Source organism: Canis lupus, chromosome 6 (genome assembly GCF_003254725.2).
Source record: "Canis lupus dingo isolate Sandy chromosome 6, ASM325472v2, whole genome shotgun sequence".
NCBI classification, from domain to species: domain Eukaryota; kingdom Metazoa; phylum Chordata; class Mammalia; order Carnivora; family Canidae; genus Canis; species Canis lupus.
In genome coordinates this window covers 63424094-63442875 of record NC_064248.1, presented here as the reverse complement: position 1 = coordinate 63442875, position 18782 = coordinate 63424094, and the positions used below count along the sequence as shown (strand labels likewise).

The window sequence follows — 18782 nt, the reverse complement described above, 5'->3', positions numbered from 1 at the left end:
AATAACCACAAAAAATATCAAAAAAAAAAAAAAAACCTTGATTCCTAGTACATTGTGCTTTATCTTCTTTGACATATTAGCATGATGAATTATATTAGAAATATCTTCACATTCCTGAACACCATTTAATCGTGGGGTATTACTGTAATACCTGGAAAATACTACTTAAAATATGCAAAATCAAATTGCTAAAATTTTATTTAGGGTTTTTGCCTCCATAGTCCTAACTTTTATTTACCTGCAGTTTTTGTTTTACCTGCAGTTTTTGTTTTTCTAGAGTTGAGATTATGTGGATTCATTAAATGAATGAATGAATTCATTAAAGGAGTTTGGAAATTTTCTATGTCTTTCTATTCTTTGGGAAACTTAAGGAAATAAGAATTAACTTCTACTTATTACTTAGAAATTTAACAAACTAATTTTTCTTTGGATATTGATCTCTAAGTTTTTATCTCTTCAGTCAATTCAGAAATTTTTCTTTCTTTTTTTTTTTTTTTAAAGATTTTATTTATTCATGAGAGAGAGAGAGAGAGTCAGAGACACAGGCAGAGGGAGAAGCAGGCTCCATACAGGGAGCCCGATGTGGGACTCGATGCCGGGAATCCAGAATCATGCCCTGGGCCGAAGGCAGGCGCTTAACCGCTGAGCCACCCAGGGATCCCCAAATTTTTATTTTCTTATAAAATCATCCATATCCCCCTGTAGTTGTGTGTTTACATTATCTTTATTGTTATTTTTGTGTTAATTAATGCTATATTTAGATACAGTTATTAGATTTGCTTGAGGTTTGTTCATTTTATTAATATCTTAAGACGATACATTTTAATCTTTTCATATTTAGATTTAGAAATAAAAATTTCTTCTACTCGCATTTATTAATCTACCTATATTATGTATTGTATTTTTACAATTATTTTTGTTTTAAGATTTTATTTATTAGGGGATCCTTGGGTGGCTCAGCGGTTTAGCACCTGCCTTTGGCCCAGGGTGCGATCCTGGAGTCCTGGGATCGAGTCCCACATCGGGCTCCTGGCATGGAGCCTCCTTCTCCCTCCTCCTGTGTCTCTGCCTCTCTCTCTCTCTCTCTCTCTCTCTATCATAAATAAAAATAAATAAATGAATAAATGAATAAATAAATAAATAAATAAGACCTTTTTATTTTAAAAAATAAAAAGGTCTTATTTATTAGAGAGAGAGTGTGTGATAGAGCACAAGCAGGGAAGGGGGAGAGGGAGAAGTATTTCCCCTCAGAGCATGGAGCCTGACACTAGGATCAAGAACTGAGCCAAAGGCAGATGCTTAACTGACTGAGCCACCCAGCCACCCTACAATTATTCTTAAAGTGGGATAAAATTGAACTGCTATTGCTCAGAGTTCATGTACCTTTCAGAGGGCTTTACTTACCTTAGGTAGCAACAGCTTATTTGCCAAGAGGTAGCACTCTATAGCAAGCAGGTTGTAGTATTGGACAGATTGGTCAACAGTAAATCTTGACTATCAAATGCACTTGGAGATCCCTGGATAATTTACAAATAGAAATAATTCAGTACTTCAGTGTAGCCATTTGTTTTAACATTGTCTCAATTATAATTATGCACAGCAAGACAAAAATGATAGTTTGAATGGTTTTTATAGTCTTTGTTATTCTCTGACCAAGTGCCCACGAACAATGAAATAACCCAAGATATCTAGCAGAGACGCAGAACAAAAGAATGAGGCCTGGATAACTCATACTGAATAATCATTTTACATGTAGAGATGATCCCAATAGGTGTGATCCTAAATTGCTGCCTGGCTAGATGTGAGGCAACTCCCTGCATAGCTGATTCTTCTGCATGGTGCAGAACAGCAGTCCCCAGAGCATGCACGCAAGGCAACCAGCTGGCAAACAAAAAAGATGATATTAGACTTCCCATTCCTACTTTCTTTTTACCTTGTTCTTTTTAAATGTCTTGTTTGTGTATATATCTTATACTACCATAGTTAGTACACATATATTGGTGATATATATATACTCAGATATGCTTTACTAAAAGGCATATAAATAAAAAAAAACTTTGGAGATTACTGGTTTAGATATTAAAAAGAGCTCTCTATCGTAAGCCTGGGTGGCTCAGTTGGTTGAGCGTCTGACTCTTGGTTTCAGCTCAGGTTGTGATCTGAGAATCAAGCCCCATGTTGGGCTCTGCGGTCAGCATGGAGTCTGATTGAGATTATCTCCCTCTCCCTCTGCTTGTTCTCTCTCTCTCTCTCTCTTAAATAAACAAAATCTTAAAAAAAAAAAAGGAACTGATAAAGGAAAATCTGGAGTTCTGTAACCTGAAATGCCAGCCATTTTAATGCCAATAGTTAATTATCCTAGAAATCTCTTAAGTATTGTACCTTTCCTTGAATAAAAATGTTGAGATTAATAGCAAATCTACTGTTTGCTGCTTTTTCTAATGCTGTTATCATTTAGAGACCTAAAGGTATTCAAAGATGCTACCATATAGTCATAGTGGGAATTTATTTTCCTTAGTGCTTAGAAACTCCCAGGCATTCACTTTTCTTGTTATTCCAATATGTGTGTTTTCTGCCCCCCACACCACCATACAATAACAGTATCTACCTGGAGATAGCACCAGACCCCACAGGTTGAGGGCTCTGTCCTATAAAAGTACCCCACAACCACTTTTTTTTAAACATTTACTTACTTGAGAGAGCGTGATTTGTTAGAGAGTGAGCAAGCAAGCGAGCTAGCACAACCTGGGGGAAGTGCAGAGGGAGAAGAAGGCTCTCTGCTGAGCAGGGAACCAGTGTGGGGCTCGATCCCAGGACTCCAGGATCATGACCTGAGCCAAAGGCAGACACTTAACCAACTGATCCCCCCAAGGCACCCATGCCCACCACCACTTCAGACATTAATCACAAGTCTGGTCACCTGTGCTTCTAAGAGGCTGTAGATCAGAGGTTCCCACAAACCCCTCCTAGGTTTTAATTACTTTGCTACATCGGCTCACAGAACTTAGAAACTTTACTTACTATTACCAGCTTATTATGAAAGAATGTAATTCAGGAACAGCCAGGTCGAAGAGACACATAGTTTGTGCATGTGGAAGGGGGCTCAAAGCTTCCTGCTCTCTTCAAGCACATCACTCTCCCCAAATCCCCACTTATTCACCAACCTGGAAGCGCTTTGAACTCCATCCTTTTGAAGTTTTATGGCTCATTATGTAGGCATGATGGTTTCAATCACTGGCCATTGGCAACTGAACTCAGTCTCTAGCCCCTCTCCCCTCCTGGAGCTGGGGGGTAAACTTTGTTTTGAATATATAACCAGCGCCTTCCTTAGGCAAGCTAGGGGCTCTCCGCAAGTCCCCTCATTAACATAACACTTAGGAAACCCACAAGTTGAAAGAGCGCTATGCTGGGGACTAAGACCGAGACCAAATCTATTTTTGCTATTGTAATTCATAATATCACACTTATTTTTCCTTCTCAATTACAGGTGGAAGCACCATTCATACCAAAGTTCAGAGGCTCTGGAGATACCAGCAACTTTGATGACTATGAAGAAGAAGATATCCGCGTCTCTATAACAGAAAAATGTGCAAAAGAATTTTGTGAATTCTAAAGCTGAGCGACAAGATGACATCAGAGCTCACACTCAGTTTTTGCGCTCCGTTGAGAGATACGGTGGGGCTGAGACCATCCTTGTTGAAGCAGTTACCTAGTTCTGTCATTCCAGCGACTGAGTGAGGTCTTTATTGCCATCCGTGTGTGCGCTCTGCATCTACCTGTGTAACAAGGCACCGCTAAGCAAAGCATTGTCTGTGCCATAACACACACCTAGACACCTTTCTGCTTCCCTTTGGTTTGTCTTTCTCCCCTCCTACATCCATTTCTTCCTTTTTCATTTTCATTGGTTTTTCTCCATACAGTGCTCCATTTTATTTTGTTGGCGTTTCAGATGGGCAGTGTTACGGCTCTGTGATATTTGAAAGGAAGGATAAGTGTTGCCTTTGGTAGTTCTTGCCATTCTTTTTGTTGTTCAATGGCTTAAGGATATACTTCCAATAATTATTTTTACTTTGAGTAGCTCAGACTCCGTTTTGCCAAAACTTCTGACACTTTTGGAAGATAGAATGTCTTATCAACAAGGCAATTTATACAAAACAAATAATTGTTTGTAGAATTCACTGTTTTGGCAGAACATTTGGATAGACTAACATGGAGTAGCTAGACCCAGCAGTTTGGATTCCTAGAGATCAGATGCTCTATTTCCCCCCACCACCTTTTGTATCATCTTCCCCTTGAGTAATTAAGTGACCACCTGTGCAGTGTGACAGATGTGTCTCACTCACAGGAAAAACTAATGCTATATGGATCATCACTTGGTACCAGCATTTCTGTAGGTATTAGAGCTCTAAGATTTCTAAACCTTCACTCCTCCATAAGGGTTTTAGCCAGTATTTTAACAGAATGTGACTGATAAAGAAAGGGACAATTTTTTAAGTTTCTCAAATAGTCCTCATTGTAAACTTTTTAAAGGAAAAGAAATGAACTATGAAGAACATTAATGCAGACAAATACTTTACTGAGTCAAACAAATGGCTTGTTACTTGTAAACAGTATGGAGACGCTCTTATTTATAGGAGGTTTTTGTTTGTTTTGCTTTGTTTTGTCACAGTGAAGAACAAAAGGAATTGTTGCCAGGTTATTCTGGTGTACTATATTTGTCAGCCTGAGGTGGAGGCCCTTTTGAAGCTTCGGCTTTCATCCTATGCCTCCTCAGTAAGGAAAAGGGACAAAGTTTTTAAAACTGCCACAATTGTATTTTAATTTTGAGGTGTGACATTTTTAGACATGTCAGAATTCCGAGCCTCTTTTCTCTCAGTAAATAAAATGTATGATCATGCAGATACAATTTTAGTATTTGGGTTTAATTTTTTTTTATAATTCTTTGCCAACAACTTCGCTGTCATTTGGAAATTTCAAGCACTTTTGCACATTTAGTTCAATGTTCGTTGAGAATCCATGGCTTAACTCAGTTTTTTAAATATTTTTTTCTTTGCTTTTAAGGTTTTCCCATCTTGTTTTTTCTCCATGTGTCAGTGACCTATCTTAAAACACACCAAAAGAGTCGAAAATAAACTGTGTTCATTTTTTATGATCAATTTACATGCACATAAGTTGTTTTTAATCAAACCAATCTTAATGTACATAAACCTTCTATTTGCTTCATTATTGGTGCAGGTCACTGACTCTACTTCTTTTCCTCTGTACCACACCCTTGTAAAACCTTTGAAGACATTGAAAAAAGAAGCCTGTCTGGGATGTTCCCTGCATCAATCTGTATATCTTTTGGTTGTCAAGTGTTTCTGCATGGTTATGTCATTTAAAAGCTGATGATGATTTCAGTTGGTCCACCTATATTTAAGATGTGCAAGAAAAATATGAAATACTTTGCTGTATCAAGTTTTATGTGACAAAAATATATCGTCATGTTAATAAATTTAAAATATCATTTGTATAAAATATTTTAATTAGTTTTTGGCTCAAGAACATGCTGATCATTGTATTCTATATGTATGCTACAGATTCTATGGTAGCTTTATTGTATATTATTGTAAAATTATTTTAATAAATCATGGGGATGACAATTTGATTACATTTTAGTTTTCAGCAATTAAAAAGATTTCTGTAAGTTCTAAAAAAAAATGTCTTCAGTAAAATTACTGCTGCCCTGTACAACTTGCTGTAGAATCTGCCTAGATAGATGACCTGAAGGAGTACTTTGGTTTTGAGGGCTATTTCTCCATTTAAAGGACATGAGTAAGCTTTCAGATATGTCAAGGGAGTCTATTTCCAACCAATCAAGTACACTGAATTAGAGTATATTAAAGTTATATAAAACTCGCAGTTTCAGCCACAATTTAGCCAAGAACAAGATAAAAACTTGAATAACAAATAAGTGGAATGAATCAGTGTTTAACCTCAGATTACATTATTTGAAACAGAAGAAATTACATTTTTCCTCAGTAAATAATAAGGAGATGGCATTGCAGAGGAAGGACCCCCTGATTCAAGGTCAAGATGTCTGGGTCTTGGGCTGTTCTGTCACAGTCAGCATGACCTTGGCCTCAGCTCTACAAAATGAGTTCCATTAGGCAGTTTTTTAAGGTCTTTTCTAATTTTCACATGTCATGACAAGATTCTTTTTGACAGTTTGAAGGGATAATGTGCTTTGAAGTGAGTTTTGGTAAGGTGATATTTTTGGGCATCTTTCTTCTTATCTCTTACAGTGTTCTTACAATTTTTTGAATATCATGAGGACCTCATGTCTGTTTTGATTCCTTCCTCCTTCACTGATGCTAAATAATCCAATTGATATCAAACTGTCAACCTACCAAAAAAGATATTGTGGCTTGTGGGTATTGCTGTCTTGTTTTTGATATGTTCTTGTATTGACTGCCCATTGGCCTGAAAATACTCATCATAAGCCTAAAAAAAAAAATCATTTTTCTTTCCCACCAACTGTTTTATCTGCTTGTTGTAAGAATCAAATGAAATAATGTATGTGAAAGCACCTTGTAAACTGTAACCTATCAATGTAAAATGTTAAGGTGTGTTGTTATTTCATTAATTACTTCTTCTTTGTTTAGAATGGAATTTCCTATGCACTACTGTAGCTAGGAAATGCTGAAAACAACTGTGTTTTTTAATTAATCATAACAGCAAAATTAAAGTATCTTCAAAGGATAAAAGTGTATTGAGTCTTGTATTCTATTTGGTGCCCTCATCTCCTGATTTCTTTTTTGTGGATACTACAGATGCTTACAGATTCCAGTTTTTATGTATTTGGGTTGGTCTTTAATAGTGGGAACAGAGTAATAGGGGAGAAACATCCACCAATCAAGTCCAACCAGATGTATATTAAGAAACTACTAGATTCCATAATTTCTAAAAAGCGTTTCTACTTCTTTCTCATGCTATTAGTCCAAATAACTCTTAACAGAATGTTAAAAATGTTCATATTTAAATGATTGACACTGCAGGAGACCTCATCCTTATATTGGAACAATAAACTATGAACTTTACTGTCTTTTTTCAGAAGTGTTGTTGAGTTCACAGTACCTCTTCTGATTTCAGCCAGGTTGATTAGTGTGTGTTTCTATAGTCATCCTTGACCTCAAGAAATAATGTTTTAGCTAGTTATTTTAACAGGTTACCATTTCCTATTGTAACTGCAAATATTCATAAATATTGATATACTTTATAACACCTTGTTTACTATTTTTATACCAGTGCTTGCTCTATTTTATCAATGTCAGGGCTTAAAGACAATATGCCAGTTTTCTCATTTCCTTAAACAACTAATTACAAAAGTCTAGGCATATCTTTACTCCAAATCATCATTTAAATTTTATCTTATGCACAAATACTGGATATGAAGTTAAATAAATACTTTCATTTTAGCTTTCTTGAACATTTTCTATATGCCTATTTAATGTAAGCCTTTGCTCTGATAAGGCCTGAATTGTGTTTCTTCACAATGTTGAAGTCTTGACTCCCCTTCCCCCAATAGCTCAGAATATGACTACATTTGAAGGTAAGACCTTTAATTAGGGTAAAATGAGGTTATGTGGATGGGCCCTAACCTGATAACTGGTGAATTTATAAGAAGAGATTCAGACATAGAGAATACAGGCCCAGAAAAGACCATGTGAAAATTTAAGAGGAAGATGGCCATCTACTAGCCAAGGAGAGAGGATTCAAAAAAAGCCAACCCTGCTAACACCTTGATCTTGGATTTCTAGGCCCTAGAACTGTGGGAAAATAAATTTCTATTGTTTCAGCTGCCCGCTCTGTGGTACTCTGTTAACGGCTCTCCTAACAAACTAGTTAGTACACCCACCAAGGGTACTCCTGTGTCTACACCATATTCCCCTGGTGAAGGGCTTGATTCGATCTCCCTTCAAGTGGCCCAAATTGAAATAACCTACCATAAGCAAAAACCAAGCAGACAAAATATGTCAGTGTGGTCACAAACCTCAGTGCACCGGCTGTCTTCTTTCTATTTTTTGGAATATAAGCAGGAAACAAAACAGTAGCTACTTTGCATAGGGGAAATCATGGAGAGCTGAAACCAATTCTCCAGGTCAGACTTAAATCTTGCTATCAAGCTATCTTGAAGCTCTGCTAATACAACCTAAAATCGAGCAAATCATTAGAGTCCCTGCCATCTCCTAAAGGTGATGTTAATGAAATGGCCAAGAGGAAAATGGGAATGGGGATAAAGTGTTGGTGAAGAAACCACAGTTGGTGTGTCATCTGATTATCCACTAGTAGTAATGATCACAGGAAATGATTACCTCAATGTGAACATGTTAATTTTCTGTTGCTACTATAACAAATTTCCTTAAACTTAGTGGCTTAAAACAACATAAATTTATTATCTTACAGCTCTGGAAGTCTAACATCAAAAATGAGCTTCATTGTGTTAAAATCAAAGTATCAGCAGGTCTGTATTCTTTTTAGAGGCTCTAGGGGAGAATCTTTTTTTTCTAGCTTCTAGAGGCTGCTCATTTTCCTTGACCTGTGACTCCATCTTCAAAGCCAGCAGTATTGGACTGAGTCCTTATTATTGTATCCTTCTGACCTCTTCCACCTCCCTCTTTCACTTTTAGAGACCCTTGCGATTCTAGTGAGCCACCTGGATATCCAGGCTATTCATCCTATTATAAGATCAGCGAATGATCAACCTTAATTCCCCTTTGTCATATAACCTATCACATTCCCAAATTCCGGGGATTTGGACATGAACATCTCTGCGGCAGAGGGAGGAGAGGGAAAAATTATTCTGCCTACCACACTTACTAATGTCATTTTAGGTGGAAAATAGGATTATCTGAAAAGTAGAAGTAGAGACAATCTTTTCATAATTTAAACAGAACCTAGACTTAAACAGATGTTCCTGAAGTGTAGTGGCTAGCAGGCGGTGAATTTTCAAGTACCTTGTCACAGAACTTCAGTAGCAAATCAATTCTGAATATCCTGAAAGATACTCAATATCACTACGCTACTCACTGGCCTGTTGCAAACTAAAACCACAATTGGATATCACTACACACCAACAGAAAGTAAAATTAATAACACTGATAATGCCAAGTATTGGTGAGAATGGAGAGCAACTGGATGGAACCGTCACACATTGCCAATGGGAATTTAAAATGGCAAGGCCACTTGGCAAAACAGTTGGGCCGTTTGTGTAAAGTTAACCATTCACTTCTCCGATTACCCATTCTACTTCTAGGTATTTACCCAAGATAATGAAAACAGGTTTATACAAAGACATAAATGTTCAGCAACTTTGTAATCGTCCCAAAATGAGAACAATTCAAACAGCAACAGATGAACAGATCAGCAAATGATGCTATATCCAGACAACGAAATACTACTCACAAACAAAAAAGGGACAAGCAACCGATACAAGCAGCAACATGACTGCATCTAAAAAGCCTGCACTCATTGATTGTCTACACTTGCCAAAGCTCAGTGAACTGCATACTTAAAATGAGTACATCATACCTCTGTAAAGATGATTTTTTAAAAACCATTATGCAAAAATAAATAAATAAATTTTAGAGTAGGTACGATTATTAATAGAAGGTTAGTGATCTGGAAGATAGAGTTTAAGAAATTTCTCAGAATTTATATTCAAAAGGCAAAGATAGAAAAATACAAGAGAAAAGAAATATGGGAAGTTACCCTTGAGACATAATTGTCTAAAGTTTTTTTTCCTAAAGTTTTAAAAAGAAGAGACATAGAAATGGAAAAGTAATGTTGCCAAGTTCTGAGTGATTTTTTTAACCTAGAATCATACACCCAAGCAAATGGCTCTTTCATTGCAAGGTGGGGCACTTTTGTTCCAAGGCACCCCAGCCCTCTAGCAACCAGATAGGTCTGGACAGTGAGAAGTGATGGTAAAACATAGGAGGGAGCAGAAAGGTATAACCAGAGTGTTTCCTCCCTATCTCTCTCTGTGATCTGCACTATCTCTGGAGTCTTCTCCATCATCCCAACTCCTGCTGTCATGGTTCTCCACTGGGTAGCCCTTGCTCCTGAGCTCTGTGAACCTCACTCCTTTTTTTCTTTTATTCCAGGGCAATAAATTGCTCTGCTGCTGCTCATCTTTGGGTGACTTCACCATTTTAATATTTGTCTTTATTTTTGGCTGGTTTTATAAAACTTCATAGTAATAATGTGGCTGATACTTTTTCATTATATTAAGAGCAGCTGTTGGACCCTATTCTTCCATCATCTGTATAACCATTTTTTTTTTCTATTAAATCTCCTCTGTTGAAATACCTAGAATGGTTTCTCTTTTCCCAGCTGGACTCTGATTGATGTTCCCATCATCATCACTCCAATTCTACATCGTGCTGCAGGATCCTAGGCATCACAGTGAAAGAACAAAGAACAAAGGTAATCCTAGCCATCACAGTAAGAGAAGAAAAAACAGGGGCAAAATAAAGGCCACTCCAAATAAAATATATTTAAAAAAAAATTACCATCAGGGATTCAATAAGGAACTTACAAAGGTATATGTGAAGGAAATTGTCTCAAAAGGAAGAAATAGCTTCCAGGAAGCTTGAAGAGAAACCCCACACACACACAACAAATGTCATTAGGAATAAAAATGAGATAGACACATAAGGGCTTTGAAAATTCTGGTCATGCTAGAATTTAAAAGACACACAAACCCTCCTCTTTTCCTTTTGCCCTCCATCCTCAAACATCTAGAAATGATGGAATATATTGTAAAAGATCTTTAAGGGCATAAATTACACTCAAAACAAACTAATCATCTCCCAGACCAGAAACACAATGGAAAATAAACAGTGGAAAGGGGAGATGAATCCACAGACTTACCTAACATACAGAGATTTTTATTACAAGATAATTACAGAACAGAGAACAAAAAGGTGAAGAGATTAAAGCAAATTCAGAAATGGTAATAGATACTGAGAACAAAGATGATCCACTGCTGGCATTCTGAATTTTTGAAACTAATGAACAAAACAAAACAAAAAAAAATTCAAACGTATCGCATAGAAACTTTTTGCTAAAACGAAACAAAAACTGACCTTATGTATTGAAAGAATACACTGTTTTTCAAGAGAAAACGACACAGAGCTTTCAACATCAAGCCATGCTGTGGTGAGGATTTTGAACTCCAACCATTAAAATGTAATACATATGAATGAAGTCACCCTAAGGTGGGGGCAGAAATAGATTACTGTGGAGGCATCTGAGCGATGCCTCCACAGGAATACTTAGTGCCAAAAAACAATTAAATAATGGCTATAAACTTTTAGAGAAAAGAAAGTACGAGCCAAGAGTATTATACCTAGCCAAGTTGCTTTTAATTTAAAAGCATGAAATAGGTCCCTGTTAATAACCAAGAGAAAGAAATTGAAAATCTATGAGCCCTTCATAACCAACTGGATATATAAATCAAAATAAAGAACTTAGTAATGAAGAATCCATGAGAAAAAGCTCCTGGTGAACACTGAATCTGTCTAAATGTCATACTAATTATAAGCAACTATGGTAATTAGAACTATAGAACCAAATGTGTTTTAAACCTTGGCAAAATTGGAATAAGATAACTAGCAAAATTGGAAGGTGGGGAAAGGAAGTGAGACTGGTAATTTCTTACCTTTTATTGCAGGAAGTCAACTAATAGAATCTAAAATTAGTATATGTGGTTAAATAAGATAATGACTCTAACTTCTGAATGGTTTTTTATAATTGCGTAACTTTTTTGTAAGGAAGGACCATTTATCAGCAATTTTCAACTTCTTTTTCTTGTGTTAAATTCAATTACATTTATATTCATTTCAGTTTCTCCTGGTAAATTGGATTTTATAACATAAGCAAAATTAAATTGAAGACTTTCTGTTTAAAAGTATGACGTAATTTTTATAAAATGAGTGTTATCTAATTATCTACATCTCTATCTCTCTGGCCTTCTGGCTCTGTATGTGTATAGGGAAAAGCCTGGTATGTTACCCATGGTGTGGGAATTTGGGGTTATTTCATAATTTCTCCCTTGTACTTTGCTGAATTGCCTGCATTCTTTATAATGATAAGGTAATTAATCAAAAATATGCCCAATAACAGAGCACTGAAATTTTTATCCATTTTTTTAAAATCATGAAATGTTATGAGATTTACTCTTAGCACTTAAGCCATTTTCACCAGAGTTCTGTCTTCTTAAGAGATTTCAATGTCTTTCTTTCAAGATTGAAAATGAGATAGTATATCACTGATAATGTTTTTGAGCAAACCGCCAGTGATCACTGAAATGGCCTCATGAGCATTATCACTGCCATAAAGAAATGTTTTCATCTCATTCCTCATTTCCCAAGCTCATGAACACCTTTCCCTTTAACAGTCAGACGACTGATATGTGGGGGAAAAAAAGAAAGACTCTTGTCTTCACTGCCCATTTCTTCAGAGTACACTGAAAACTCATACTCAAGCAGCACAACCAACTTGTTACTAAAATTTTACTATTTTCTTTATATTAAGTCAAAGTCAGGAAGCACACAGCTGAGTTAAGTGCAGCCTGTTCTCTCTGAATAAATCATGTGGTTACTGGCATCCAAAAAAAGCCTCTTTCATTCAAGTCGCAATGTCCTTCTTTGTCGCTTACTGGTCTGTAGATAACCTCATTCCTGTCTATACCGTGGCTCAGAAAATAATCACAAACCAAACAGAAGTTTTCTTCCACATGATAAACAAAAATCTGCTGAACACTTCACATATACGCAACACCTAAAACTGAGTGTAGAATCTTCTCACCCGTGGCCTTACCTACACTGTTCTAGATAGCATGCCAGCGATTTTTTTTCCCTTATTTTGCTTTCTCTCCACACATACTTATTATTTACTGGGGCTGGCTTTGCACACTTCTGAATATAATGTGATTGGTACCAATTCTTGCTATAAAGAGGAAGACTATGAATTTTGTGTCTATACTTTTGGAATTGATAGTAGTCCTAGATTCTTACTGACAAGTAACAGAGATTCTTACTGACAAGTAACAGATCACACAACGCAAAGCAGTTTTAGCAAAAAAGGGAAGCAGTGAACTCACATAACTGGGAAGTATGAGGGTGGATTTCTGTCATAATAAGGTCTGAAAGACCAAACTATATCATCAAAATTCTGCCTCTCTCTCAAACTCTTGGCCCTGTCCTCAGAATTCACTGCATCCTCAATAGGCACTCTCCATGGAACAGAAAATAAAACCCTCAACCACCCCAGGTTTGCACTTTTGAAAGTGCCCATGGTCTCAGACGAAGGAGTTGGGGGTTTCAGAGGTTTCTCATGCTCTAGGTTAATCCCCTAAGGGGACTCATGGTCCAGCCTGGGTCAGAGCCTGTGTCTGGGCCTGGGTTGGGAGATACACATGATTGACAGCCTCACCAGAATTACATGGATTGGGGGAAAGGTAGTTTTCCAAAGAAAGAAGTGCTGGTCAGACAGGAAAAAGTTGATGTTCACCAAAATCTTCTACATTTTCAACAACAAAAACCAACAATTTTGTATGGAAGATAATTATTTTGTGTTCTGGAAAAACTTCATGGGTTTACCAGAGTGTGACAGATGCAAAAACTCCACTGTACCATGCCACTTCTTAGGGAGTTATCCTAATAAGCCACATCACGGGCTAGAGGCAAATGACTGATCAAGCTTACAAATCCTTTCAATTCAAATGTGGTTCAGTCTTAGGAAATCAGTTGTTCTGTTCTTGGAATTCACAACATTAGCATCCATTCCTAATTTTAATTTTCTTAAAGATTTTATTTATTTAATTGAGAGAGAGAGCAAGTGAGAGAGAGCACAAGCAAGGGGGAGAGGCAAAAGAAGAGGGAGAAGCAGACTCCCCATTGAGTAGGGAGCCCAGTGCAGAACCCAATCCCAGGACTCTGGGATCATGACCTGAGCCAAAGGCAGATGCTTAACCAACTGAGCCACCCAGGAGCCCTCCTAATTTTAAGATTTAAAAAATATTTTAGTAAGCTATGAACAGAAGGAAGCTTTAGTAACATGGTAGTGGTAATATATAAGAAACCTATGATAAATATTTACTTTACAGTGAGATACTTGGAGTATTCATATTTAAGTGAAGAACAGGACACATTATTATTATTCAAACTCTTCTTGAGACCTTAGACAATGCAATAACATTCAAAAAATAAAAAGTTTTAAATATTGGCGCTAAACAGGCAAAATGTGTCTACATTTAAAATCTAAGACAATAGGGTGCCTGGGTGGCTCAGTGGTTGAGCATCTGCCTTTGACTCAAGCTGTGATCCCTGGGTCCTGGGATGGAGTCCCACATCAGGCTCCCTGTGAGGAGCCTGCTTTTTCCTCTGCCTATTCCTCTGCCTCTCTCTCTCTCTCTCTCCTTCTGTCTCTCATGAATAAATAAAATCTTTAAAGTAAAATCTAAGACCATAAATTGAAAAATTACTGAACTTAGTAAGAAGACGGAGTAAGAGAGATAAACATAGAATCAACCTACAAAAATCACTAATATTTCTTATGATTTAAATAAACAATTGGAAATATAATTTTTAAAACCCCACTCAGAGTATCAATAAAACTATATCATACCAAAGACTAAATATAATGAAAAATGAGTAAGCTTTGATTGAAGAAAACAATGTTTATAGAAAACAAATGTTTTGTTTAAACAAAATTTTAAAGTAGATTCTGAAGGAAAATTTTTCAATGTGTATCACAAAGGATTAATATCCACTATACATAAAGAGAGTCCCAGCAAAAGACAACCCACCTAAAAGTTAGAAAAAAATATATGATTAATTAATAGAAAAAACATAAGTGGCAATTTTTTTTTTTTTTTTTTTTTTTTAGAAAGCCCAGGCATATTAGGAATCAGTATGAAGTTAATACAAGATGGCAAAACAGTAGAAAAGATTTGGGAGTGGGGGAATATTTTTCATGTGTAAGAACTCAGAGAGGGTCTTTCCCATGCATTGTTTCACAGCAAGTTGTTTGGAGACTAGGGTAAAACACAACAAATATAAAGATGTGGAAGATAAGGATATAACTAAACCAAGAGTTCAAGGACAAGAAATGCCAGGTGAAAAGAGAGCAGTGGGTCTATAAAGCAATCGGTCCAAACTAGAACAAGAATTTGGTGAGCTCCAAAAAATTGGCTTTAAAAAAATTAAAATTACCCTAAAATGGATCTCAATAATACATAAGTTAGAGATAAAAGGCAGGAAGACATAAGGATTTGGTGAGCAGAAAACATATTTCTAACAAAAAACTAACAAGGACTCCACTAAAAACAAAAGCAAAAATCTAAACAAGAAAATTAGAGTCCAAAAAAATGAAGTACATTAAAATACAGTGTGGATTTTGAGCAGTGATGGAGTGTAAGAAGTAGAACCCATTAATTTTATTTTATTTTCCTATCATTTATTATTTCATTTATTTATTTGATGGAGAGAGCGAGCCAGAGAGCACAAGCAAGGGAAATAGCACAGGGAAAAGCAGGCTCCCCACTGAGCAGGGAGCCCAATGTGGGACTCCATCCGAAGACCCTGAGATCATGACCTGAGCCAAAGGCAGATGCTTAATCAACTGAGTCACCCAAGCACCACCACCCCCCCCTTTTTTTTTTAACATCAGGAACATTTTCTCTTTAGTAATGGGCAGAATAAGGATTCCTCAAAGATGTCCATGCCCTATTCCTTGGAAACTGTGTATATGTTACCATATAAGGTAAAAGGCAAAAGGAACTTTGCAGATGTGATGAAGATTATGAAATTTCAGTTGGGGGAAATTATCCTGGATTGTGCAGGTAGGCCCCATCTAATTACATGAGTGCTTCACAACAGAGAATGTCTCCAGGCTGTGATCAGAGAAACATGTGATGATGGAAGAAGGATCATTCCAAAGCAATGACTGGCTTTGAAAATGGAGGAAGGAGCCACAAGCCTATGCAGGTGACCTATAATAGCTGGAAAAGGCAAGGAAATAAATTCATCCCTAGAACCTCCAGAAGGAACAGCCCTGTTGACACCTTGATTTTAGCCCTTTGAGACCCCTGGAGGACTTCAGACTCCCAAAACTTTAGATTTGTGTTATTTTAGTAAGTCACTAAGCAACTGTGGTGTTTGCTAAGGCACTAAGTCTATACCAGTTTGTGACAGCAGCAGCTCAGAGCTAATGCCCTCTGCAAGGTAGAGGGGTCATGACATTGACACATGGCTCCGCACTGCAAAGTATTTCACAAAGTAGCATAAATATGTTTTTGATACTCAACCTTTTACACTCTACCTACATATAATGTAAAATGAGACTTGAATATGGTCACAGAATAGAAGGTAAACATCAATTATCCAAATGACAGAAATCAGAAGGTAGAAGGCATGGTAGATGGAAGTGCCCTGACCTTACAAATAGGAACTCAGAGGCCTCTCTGAAAGTTGGTGGAATAAGAAAGAGAGTTTTGACAAAATGTGAAGTCACACAAAGGTACTGGACAGAAGAACTAAAGATAGTGTTAACTCTCGAAAGTTAGGATGATAAAGGAGAAAGTGACATGGGGTGCTATAAGATCTCAAATGGAAAAAGCAGCAGATAACAATATCAATGTAACAGAGTCACAAAATCTACTTCACAAGCCACTTAAAGCCAAGAATATGGAACTCCTTTACTCCTTATCAGTCCAGTCCTCCACCCAACCCCACACCCTCTGGCTAAGGGAAGAAATCGTTTCTATGCTGTTTGACTAAAAGCATATTCCAGACTAATCAATCAAGCAATTCCTTTAGAAAACATTCAGTCTCTCCCGAGAGTTTGCCCTCACCTGATCCCCTACCTGAGATAATGTGTCTGCAGGCGGGGGCTGTGGTTCACTTGTGTGTCCTCACTGCACTGGGGAAAGGGGGTCCTAAGCTCATGCTAGACTTTGGTTGTGCCCTGCATTTTTCAATTTGATTCATGTGCTAAGCTCCTCCACGTGACAGGCATGACGCTAGGCATGAGTCTGCAACATCTGCTCTTCCGGGTGAGACATCCCCATCTGCTCCAGCCCCACCGAACACCCCCTCATCTCAGGTCACAGCATGTTTTGTCCACATTAGACATTTGGCTGCCCTCTGCGGTGACTGTCAGACACGGTAGCCCTAACATATGGATGTACTGCCATCTGTTGTGAAATTGTCACTGGTATCCCACTACTAATGATTAAAACACCAAACGTCCTCCTTGATTCAAGTAATCCTTTTAACTGTAAGCTCTCAATCTCTTGCAGTCTAACACATGTTCTTGAGTGAACAAACACTCAAACACCCCACAAACACCCAGGGACACGTCTCACCCGTGAACATCACCAGAGTCCATGTCATGGTAGAAATATCCAGAATTGCCAATGTGCTTACTTAGGGCAGGTTCTGTGATCTCACATGCTCTAGTATTGCTCCTTAACGTCTTCGTCTTACTGGATAAGCCTCCACATCCGTCCTGGCAGGCAGGGGCTGGTTCTTATGCCCCTTTGGATCAAACTGGCAGTCCTTCCATGTAACAGGTGTTGATTCGTTGCCCAAATGTTGGCCTGAGAATACGCCGGACACATTAGCCAATAAAATTATAAACTAGATAGGCCAACATAAGCTGTCCATTCTGGCAAACAAGCACAAAAACTAGATTTTACAGCTATTCTCCTATAGCAGCAGCATCATAAGTGGAATAAGCACGGGCTTCACAATAACATCAACTGAATGATATGCTGGCCCCATCGTTCACTGGTTGTTCAAAAATGAGCAAGTTGCTTGGCCTCACTGGTGCTCAGTCTCCTCCCTTGTAAAATGGAGATTTAAGAATGCAAATAAAATTGAAACAAGTTAAAAAAGACAAGCATTTAACACATTTTCTGGTTCACAAGAGGTACACAGTGCATGCTCATTCCTTTCCCTTCCTCTTTTTCCCTCAAGGAGCAGAGGGAGATGATATAAGCCAGAGTTTCAGGAGAGGAGAAAATCTCAGGCATCAAAAAGTGGTATTTGGGGGCACCTAGGTGACTCAGTAAGTTGAGTGTCTGACTCCTGGTTTCAGGTCATGTCATAGAGCCCCACAGAAAGCTCTGCACTCAGTGCAGAGTCTGCTTAAGATTCTCTCCCTCTCCCTCTTCCTCCCCCTACGCACCCCCTGCCAAATAAATAAATAAATAAACAAACAAACAAACAAATAAATAAATAAAATCTTTTTTTAAAAAAGTGATGTCCAGTAACTATGTGGGTCCAGGTGCTGGGCTTCTTTTTTGCCCTGGGGTCTGCCCTAGGACAGTTGGGTAGATTGGGAGTGATGGTGGGACTGCCCTGGAGCTAATCTTTCCCCTAATTCTTCCAATCAGTTTACAGGCTTTGCTGGGGGCTTTGTTGGCCCAGCTTCCTGTGAATACAAGTGCCCCTTTGTGCCTGCTCCTTCCATTTTTAGAAAGATGACTAATCTGCTCTCTGAGAGAAATGCCTTGTAAATTGTGGTCCTTTCCCAGATCTATGACTAAGTTGCAGGAGACTGCAAGGTTCACAAGGTCCTGGCACTTCCTGAGATAGCGTCACCATGGGATTAAAAGCAGGCCCTAGAGTGGCCTTCCCCTGTGCGTCTATACAGGAAAGAGTCTTCACACCTGGAAAGAAATAGCTAGGGATCACCAAGGAAAGGGGCAAAGCTGAAATCCACTCAAGTTA

At 37.8% G+C, this 18782-nt stretch overlaps 1 protein-coding gene and 1 long non-coding RNA gene across 11 annotated transcripts in view; one reads left to right on the top strand and one right to left on the bottom strand.

Moving 5' to 3' along the window:
* The window catches only part of LOC112640991 (uncharacterized), a 65838-nt gene extending 62346 nt beyond the window's left edge, over positions 1 to 3492 (bottom strand). Inside the window, exons 1-2 of one of the 2 annotated variants that reach the window (XR_004816358.2) lie at positions 1751 to 3492; positions 1405 to 1517 (exon numbers count right to left, since the gene is read on the bottom strand). This is a non-coding gene — a long non-coding RNA (uncharacterized LOC112640991). Of the gene's footprint in view, positions 1 to 1404 lie in introns of both variants that reach the window. The other variant, XR_004816357.2, reaches the window with a different exon arrangement.
* PRKACB (protein kinase cAMP-activated catalytic subunit beta) overlaps positions 1 to 6746 on the top strand; it is a 113493-nt gene extending 106747 nt beyond the window's left edge. For all 9 annotated transcript variants that reach the window (XM_025417858.3, XM_025417850.3, XM_025417856.3 and 6 more), the window contains one exon: positions 3488 to 6746. In XM_025417858.3, coding sequence (XP_025273643.1) covers positions 3488 to 3613 — 126 coding nt within the window. In that variant the 3' untranslated portion in view covers positions 3614 to 6746. The remainder of the gene's footprint in view (positions 1 to 3487) is intronic.
* Positions 6747 to 18782: the final 12036 nt, after the last annotated feature.